Source organism: Salmo trutta, chromosome 29 (assembly GCF_901001165.1).
Source record: "Salmo trutta chromosome 29, fSalTru1.1, whole genome shotgun sequence".
NCBI lineage: Eukaryota > Metazoa > Chordata > Actinopteri > Salmoniformes > Salmonidae > Salmo > Salmo trutta.
The window spans coordinates 1-8,861 of NC_042985.1; the positions used below are offsets into that span (position 1 = coordinate 1).

The window sequence follows — 8,861 nt, forward strand, 5'->3', positions numbered from 1 at the left end:
CTAGTATTCTCTAGCTATATAACATGAATACTGGGGGTTAGCATTAGCAACTAGTATCTCTCTAGCTATATAACAGAATTACTGGGGGTTAGCATTAGCAACTAGTATTCTCTAGCTATATAACATGAATACTGGGGGGTTAGCATTAGTGACTAGTATTCTCTAACTATATAACATGAATACTGGGGGTTAGCATTAGCAACTAGTATTCTCTAGCTATATAACATGAATACTGGGTGGTTAGCATTATCAACTAGTATTCTCTAGCTATATAACATGAATACTGGGGGTTAGCATTAGCAACTAGTATTCTCTAGCTATATAGTGTAACGACCCTGGGTTTATAAGCGCGGAAATCGACTCTGCCGCTCGAGCATGCTTTTGCGGCACAGTCGATAGTGCGCCGGACTTCGGGCTTGAAGGTCGAGGGTTCGAGACCTGCTCCCTCCCTGCTGTTTCATTACATTGGGTGTCAGAAGTGGGATCGGACCTTGCATCCACGACAGTGCGTGTGCTTGGCCGGAGGACGCACTCTTTGAAAGGAGGGAGTAGTGTAACGACCCTGGGTTTATAAGCACAGTCGATAGCACGCCGGACTTCGGGCTTGAAGGTCGAGGGTTCGAGACCTGCTCTCTCCCTGCTGTTTCATTTCAATAACATGAATACTGGGGGGTTAGCATTAGCAACTAGTATTCTCTAGCTATATAACAAGAATACTGGGGGGTTAGCATTAGCAACTAGTATTCTCTAGCTATATAACATGAATACTGGGGGTTAGCATTAGCAACTAGTATTCTCTAGCTATATAACATGAATACTGGGGGGTTAGCATTAGCAACTAGTATTCTCTAGCTATATAACATGAATACTGGGGGTTAGCATTAGAAACTGGTATTCTCTAGCTATATAACATGAATACTGGGGGTTAGCATTAGCAACTAGTATTCTCTAGCTATATAACATGAATACTGGGGGGTTAGCATTAGCAACTAGTATTTTCTAGCTATATAACATGAATACTGGGGGGTTAGCATTAGCAACGTATTCTCTACTATATAATATGAATACTGGGGTGTTAGCATTAGCAACTAGTATTATCTAGCTATATAACAGAATATGGGGGTTAGCATTAGCAACTAGTATTCTCTAGCTATATAACATGAATACTGGGGGTTAGCATTAGCAACTAGTATTCTCTAGCTATATAACATGAATACTGGGGGTTAGCATTAGCAACTATCATTATAGGCAAACCTTCACTTTAGAGCAACTAGCATTATAGCCATATCTTCTGATTAAAACAACTAGTGTTGTATAGCCATATCTTCTGATTAAAACAACTAGTGTTGTCTAGCCATATCTTCTGATTAAAACAACTAGTGTTGTATAGCCATATCTTCTGATTAAAACAACTAGTGTTGTCTAGCCATATCTTCTTCTATTAATGACATGTTTTATTGCCATATATTCTACCTAAGCTACACATTATCACCTTGTTCCATTCATAGTGCTCTTTGTTTTGTTTTGAGCGCCCATAGTAGTGTACTAGTGCACTACACCCTTACTTGTACACTACTTTTGACCAGGACCGATAGGGTGTAGTGCACTGTCCAGGGAATCGGGTGGCATTTGGGCAGTGTGACCCATGTCTTATAACGGGTCTTATAAGCAGGGCGACCCTCTAGAATGACATGTAGAATTTATAGGATCTACTGTATGTGGTGACCCTTCACCTTCTGGGCAAACAGCTGATCCTTCTCAGGCTCCCCAGGTTTCGGTGTGTCTCTGTTCCTACAGCCTTCATACTGGTCTCCAGGATGCCATCCATGGCTGTGTGCCCTCTTCCTGCCCTGCCCAGGCTTCCCAGTGCCACTCTGTCTACTGCTTCTATCCCAGGCTTGAGAGGAGGACGTCGGGCTCCATGACAGTCTCTGCTGCTGCTGGCCATACACAGTAGGACTATATTCCTGGGTCTCACTGGCCTCAGTGGGCCAGCTATATCCCTGGGTCTCACTGGGGCAGCGGACCCCCTCGTAGGTGGCTGGAGGGGTGCCACCACAACTAGAATCTCTGTCCCTGCTCAGTCGAGGGTCAGCATCGTTGGAGTTATCACTGTCCCCATCCCTACTGAGGCCAGAGTCCCCGAAATCTCCCGTGTCACTGCTCAGCCGATGGGGGTCCTCATGGTTGGAATTCCTGTTTAGCCTGGAGATCCCGTCCTTAGAAGAACCACAGTCAGTGTTACTGGGAGAGTCCCTTAATAATGATGATGATGATGATGATGAGGGTGGTGGTGGGGGTAAGGAGGATGAAGGTGCCGTCCTGTCGACTGTGTGTCCGTCGGGGCTCAGTCCCACGCCACTGTCATTGTCATTATCCTCACTGTCACTGGCCAGGTAATCTATTGAGTAATCAGAGTCCGACATCCTCCACCGGATAGCAGGGCTACGGGCTGTCATCCACTGGAGAGCATCACACGCCTGCAACACAATGTACAGTACATTATCACACGCCTGCAACACAATGTACAGTACATTATCACACACCTGCAACACAATATACAGTGCATTATCATGCACCAGCAACACAATATACAGTGCATTATCATGCACCTGCAACACAATATACAGTGCATTATCATGCACCTGCAACACAATGTACAGTATATTATTATCACACACCTACAACACAATATACAGTACATTATTATGCACCTGTAACACAATATACAGTACATTATTATCACACACCTGCAACACAATGTACAGTACATTATTACACACCTGCAACACAATATACAGTACATTATCACACACCTGCAACACAATATACAGTACATTATCATGCACCTGCAACACAATGTACAGTACATTATCATACACCTGCAACACAATATACAGTACATTATTATGCACCTGCAACACAATATACAGTACATTATTATGCACCTGCAACACAATATACAGTACATTATCACACATCTGCAACACAATATACAGTACACAGTATGCACTGCAAATACAGTACATTCTCCGCACCCTGCACCAAATGTACAGTACATTATCACACACCTGCAACACAATATACAGTACATTATCACACACCTGCAACACAATATACAGTACATTATCACACACCTGCAACACAATGTATAATGTACAAAACCTAGTTCATGGGCAAGAGATAAACACTTTTTAATTTGTTGAATGTAAGGGTTCAAAATAAACTAGGCGGGGTGCGAGTTTTGTAAAATATATATATATATTTAAGCAACTCAGTCCAGCTTTAAACTTAGTCCTGAAAGTTCTAATAGTAGAATGTACAAGGTGACATTTCTAAACTGGGTATAACATCATCAGTTCCTCTTGTAATGTTAGTCATTGTACACATTAGAGAGATATTTATAACTAGTCAGGAATGGCCAGATCAATCAGCCCATGTCACTCTTTTTATTCACTTTTTTTAGCCCATAAATATTGTTGTAGTTTTTGAGTCACTCCAATATCACATGAATACACATTACATTTGGCTAAATGTATAGAATTGAAAGAAAATGTGCTTTAAAACGGCAACATTTTCCTTGCATCCCCATGACAAAATGTGTAGAATTGCAAGAAATAATATTTAAACCTGCAAAATTGTCTCTCAAACAAGAGGGGTGTGAATCAATCAATGTCAGATTTTGGTTTTCATTGTATCTCCTTTTGCTATTTGGTAACAATTAGGCAGGTGACATTTTATCTAAATTGAGGTGAGTGCTAATGATCATCTTTAGTCTAGTGTGTTCCTTTATTAGCTGATCAGAACAGTCTACTAGCATGTTATACCAGTAGATTTTGCTCTTCAGCCTGTTCCTCCTCCCGATCAAAAAGCCTGTGACGTGTCTGATAATCAATCGATGTGATTTTGTTTCATTGAATCTCTGTCTGTATATTTGGTTCATTGATCTCTGACTGGACAAGTGGAAGTGGTACAGCTCATGTATTCGTTTGCTCATCGATCACAGATCAGAAACATTCAGCATGCAATAATGTAGCCTAAATCAGTAGTATTATTTATCTATTGACTCGTAGTGGCCTTGTATATATAGAGACGAGGTTATTTTCCTATCTTCCCAACCCACTGAAACCAACCAGAATCCTGACTCCTGTCTCGTATGAACATTCCTAACTGTATTCTGGTATCTGTAGGTTACATTATCAACGTACGTCTCGTTTTCGCATGTCAAAATACCCCTATAACATTTAAGCCACGTCTCTGCGCTGTATGTATTTGCTTGGTGCCCATATGACAGCTTTGGGTATAGAACATGATCAACAAACTGTATGACAGTATCTGTCTGGTAGATATAGATTTATTTATGTTTTGTTACATAGTTGGTCTCTGTTAAGATACGTTGATATTTAACCCCAAAAAACGTCCTCTCTTCACCTCCCGTTATTCGTTAACTGATCTGTAGGCCTCTCTGTATAATCATCAACTCGATTTAGCCAAATAGGAGATATTCTCTAACTCGTTGGAGGTTATCTAGCAAGTTTAGCAACGTTGGTCCTTTGACTTTAGTTTGATTGCCATGACAAGGTTTGTATGATTCGCCAACGGTCCAGTATACCCGAGGTGCGCTGTGTGACGGTCCAGTATACCCGAGGTGCGCTGTGTGACGGTCCAGTATACCCGAGGTGCGCTGTGTGACGGTCCAGTATACCCGAGGTGCGCTGTGTGACGGTCCAGTATACCCGAGGTGCGCTGTGTGACGGTCCAGTATACCCGAGGTGCGCTGTGTGACGGTCCAGTATACCCGAGGTGCGCTGTGTGACGGTCCAGTATACCCGAGGTGCGCTGTGTGACGGCCTCACAGGCCTACTGCTGAAACGCATTCAATCTATTCAGGAATCTGTCAACGCTCGGAATTTAGCAACAGCCACAAGTTACAACTATATCATTGGCAATCAAAGTTACTCTAACACTAAATATCACTTTCACTTGCTGTGAAATCTTGACATAGTGGCGCAGCAACAATCTTATTTGTGGAGAAACCCTGGCATCGTGACCATATCTTGGTTTTAAACACTTTAAATAAGCACTTCCGATTTGTTGTTGTTGCGGTATTTCCCGGGACTCTCAGGATAAATATAAATTATTCCCAGTATGGAAACTTGGTAGATTTTCGGGAAAATCTCAATGATGAATCTCAATGGAAAGTGCATTTTAGTCCAAGACTAGGTTTCCTCTGGCTCTGGGAAACCGGTCCTGTGATTCATATAGGAAACCACCAGCTTCCACGTGTTTAACATGCGTTATGCCATTAAATTAAAGCAAAGGTTAGGTTAGTACACAAAATAGGCGAGTTATATGACTTTATGGGACACAAGCTTTCCAAATCATTACACAGGGCACTTTATTATATAATTCTAGCAGGTTATTATGTAAGATGTTTACTGTTCTCTCTCTGCGATAACGAAAACACACGCATGTCCTTCTAGATTTGTTCCTACATTTCTCCTAAAACCCACATTTCAGACCCAGATACATTCAGAATCCATTTCCTTGGAGGGACCAGCTCTAACAGACAGATAAATATATTACACCATTGTGGTTATCCAGGTTAAAATGGTTTTCAGGCAAAGCCAGTGGGAATTATACTGGTCACTGATAACTGAATAGTATTCTGGCTGGAGCATTCTGAACAAATTCATCTGTATAAAAGCACGTGTTATAAAATGGTTATGAAGGCGTAATTATGTTTGTAATGCAAGTGAATATTATGTTGATGTCTTAACGGAAGTCGAGAGTCCTTTTAATGTAAAATGCTTCTACACATGGCTAAGGTGAAATGCCTTCACTGGGCAACACAGATCCGTATCGACTTGTCCCTACTCTACCATTTTACAATGGAAGAAACAGTGGGAGTTATGCTTGAATATCAAGGTAAACCAATGCCCAGGCTACAGCTCGTACTGATCCATCGATATCAAGTCAATCCACTGAAACGATAGAATAGATCTTGTACATAGATCGTGGCCTGTCTGGATAAAGTATATCTACAAGTCCGTCCGTAAAGGATCACTGTGTAACATTACGTAATAAAGAAAAGCCCAACACCGCCGACAACACGTTGGTTTTTCACTTATTTCACATGTACATTAAACACCGGACACCGACTAGAAAACACACCTATAAACATCTCATTCTATTCCAGTTCTATTGGGAATTTATATTAGAGCAGTTAAAATGATTTAAGACTTAATAAACGGTATAGTCTATCACACATTAATAGACAAAGACAACTCGGTTTAAATCTAATTTGCCCAGATAAAATAGTGTAGAAACATCGCTACAAAAGCTCATTGCTACAATGTGACCAACATGAATGAAAGAATAGTCGCCACCCAAGTCGATACTATGTATTAATCCCTCTGAGCGCAACCCTGGACGCGTCACCACACGCAGAAATAACACTCTCACCTCACACATTAGTTCCACAACCTCTCCGACAAGATATGTGACAAACTATTGTACAAAGAAAGCTTGTTGTAGTCCAAAAGCAAATGGATGAAAACAGAAGACCACTACGTTTATCATCCAACTGTTGTAGTGGGCTGTACAACACGTGTGTTTTCTAGATCAGTCCAGCCTCGTCGCTTATGTCAGCGCCAGTGCGCTCATCTGCCGTGACACAGGGTCTCATAGCGTCCTGACTTACCGGAACAAGTGGCTATAGCGGCTTTCCCCGGGGTGTGCTATGAGCGGTGAGATCAGGACCCTGGGCTCATGGCTGGGCTCCCCCCGGGTCGGTGTAGGGATGCGGTGAATGTCGTGATGGAGTAACGGACACCCCGTGCAGCCTCTCCTACGGCAACGTGTCTGAGAGGGCGGGTATAAACAAACTGGGCTCTCCGATTTGTGCTTTTCGCTACAATATCTGACAAATAGACATTGCGATAGAGGCCCGACGTTAGGCGATAGGCGAGAACAGCTTACATATTTACATCAAATGGAAATGATCAAAGCACGTGGAACACTTTCGTGGTAGTAAGAAATAACAGAATTAACTTCGAGCTGACTCCAGATCGGTTCACAGATGAGGGGTTTTCAATTCAATTATTTCCTTTGAAACCAATAGCCTTTATTTCTATTGTATATAATGTTTGTATAGAACTAAGATATAAGGTATATAACTGTAGCCCGCTGAGAGACTATTTTATCTGTTTGGTAAGTTGCAAAAACGCCTTCATAACGCCGTCATAAGACAAACGTTACAACATGCTGTTGACAGTTGAGACCTTCGTCACTATTGACGTAACTATTGTCATGCGGATTACAACACAGGCTAAATCCCTATAAACTGTCAAATAAATAAAAAAGGAAAGATATTCTCAAATTGGAACAGCCATTTTCCTGTAGAAAATGTGTTCACAAAAAGTAATTCAGGACTTTTTTTTTCTTTTTTTTGTGTGCAAAATATAGATTTTTGTTGTTGAGAGCAACAATATCACACATTCAGTTAGATTGGATAATGTCTCTTAAACAATAGTGTAAAACAGGCTCCGACATTTGAAATCATAATGTTATTTTGAGAATCCACAGACTGAATAGACACAGACAAGGCAGCAGATAGGAGATCTGATTGATAGAGCGACAGACTGCCGTGGCAGTGGGGGACAAGGCAGCAGATAGGAGATCTGGTTGATACAGCGACAGACTGCCGAGGCAGTGGGAGACAAGGCAGCAGATAGACTGCCGAGGCAGTGGGGGACAAGGCAGCAGATAGGAGATCTGGTTGATACAGCGACAGACTGCCGAGGCAGTGGGGGACAAGGCAGCAGATAGACTGCCGAGGCAGTGGGGGACAAGGCAGCAGATAGGAGATCTGGTTGATACAGCGACAGACTGCCGAGGCAGTGGGGGACAAGGCAGCAGATAGACTGCCGAGGCAGTGGGGGACAAGGCAGCAGATAGGATATCTGATTGATACAGCAACAGACTGCCGAGGCAGTGGGGGACAAGGCAGCAGATAGGATATCTGATTGATACAGCGACAGACTGCCGAGGCAGTGGGGGACAAGGCAGCAGATAGGAGATCTGATTGATAGAGCGACAGGCTGCCGTGGCAGTGGAGATGTGGAGATGAATGATGGCGCCGACAGAGATGGTCGCCTCGCTTCGCGTTCTTAGGAAACTAAGCACAAGCATTTCGCTACACTCGCATTAACATCTGCTAACCATGTGTATGTGACCAATAACATCTGCTAACCATGTGTATGTGACCAATAACATCTGCTAACCATGTGTATGTGACCAATAACATCTGCTAACCATGTGTATGTGACCAATAACATCTGCTAACCATGTGTATGTGACCAATAACATCTGCTAACCATGTGTATGTGACCAATAACATCTGCTAACCATGTGTATGTGACCAATAACATCTGCTAACCATGTGTATGTGACCAATGATTTGATTTGAGATGTTCATGTAGAACAAACCCTGCAGGCCTTCAGTGGCCCAAATGGCAACCTATCCCCTAGGTAGTGCACTACTTTTGACCAGGGTCCATAGAGCTCTGGTCTAAAGTAGTGCACTATCTAGGTAATAAGGTACCATTTGAGCCCCTGACTAAATATTATCTCTGCTGACCAGATGATGACTTTGCGTTTCCTCAGCCTTTCTTGAATTTCTAGAAGCAGAGTTTGTTGAGCATGTCATATCCTGTTAGCTACATCATTACAGTACATTTTGTGGGGAAAGAGATTTTGAGATTACTCTAGCATTAGTTGTAAAAGCAGTTCCCTTGTCCTCCCACACACACCTGGCCACCAGCCCACACACACACACACACACACACACACACACACAC

General features: G+C 42.5%; 1 protein-coding gene across 2 annotated transcripts; it reads right to left on the reverse strand.

Moving 5' to 3' along the window:
• Positions 1–1,513: 1,513 nt before the first annotated feature.
• Positions 1,514–6,875, reverse strand: LOC115166692 (putative protein TPRXL). 2 transcript variants are annotated; one of them, XM_029720403.1, is made up of 2 exons: positions 6,704–6,875; positions 1,514–2,480 (listed from the first exon to the last, which is right to left on the reverse strand). In XM_029720403.1, exon 2 carries the CDS (start codon positions 2,457–2,459, stop codon positions 1,710–1,712), a length of 750 nt encoding a protein of 249 aa, XP_029576263.1. In that variant the 5' UTR covers positions 2,460–2,480; positions 6,704–6,875; the 3' UTR covers positions 1,514–1,709. The 2 variants fall into 2 exon arrangements, with proteins under 2 accessions (XP_029576263.1, XP_029576261.1); XM_029720401.1 differs by lacking the exon at positions 6,704–6,875 and adding an exon at positions 6,466–6,677.
• Between the last annotated feature and the right edge of the window lie 1,986 nt (positions 6,876–8,861).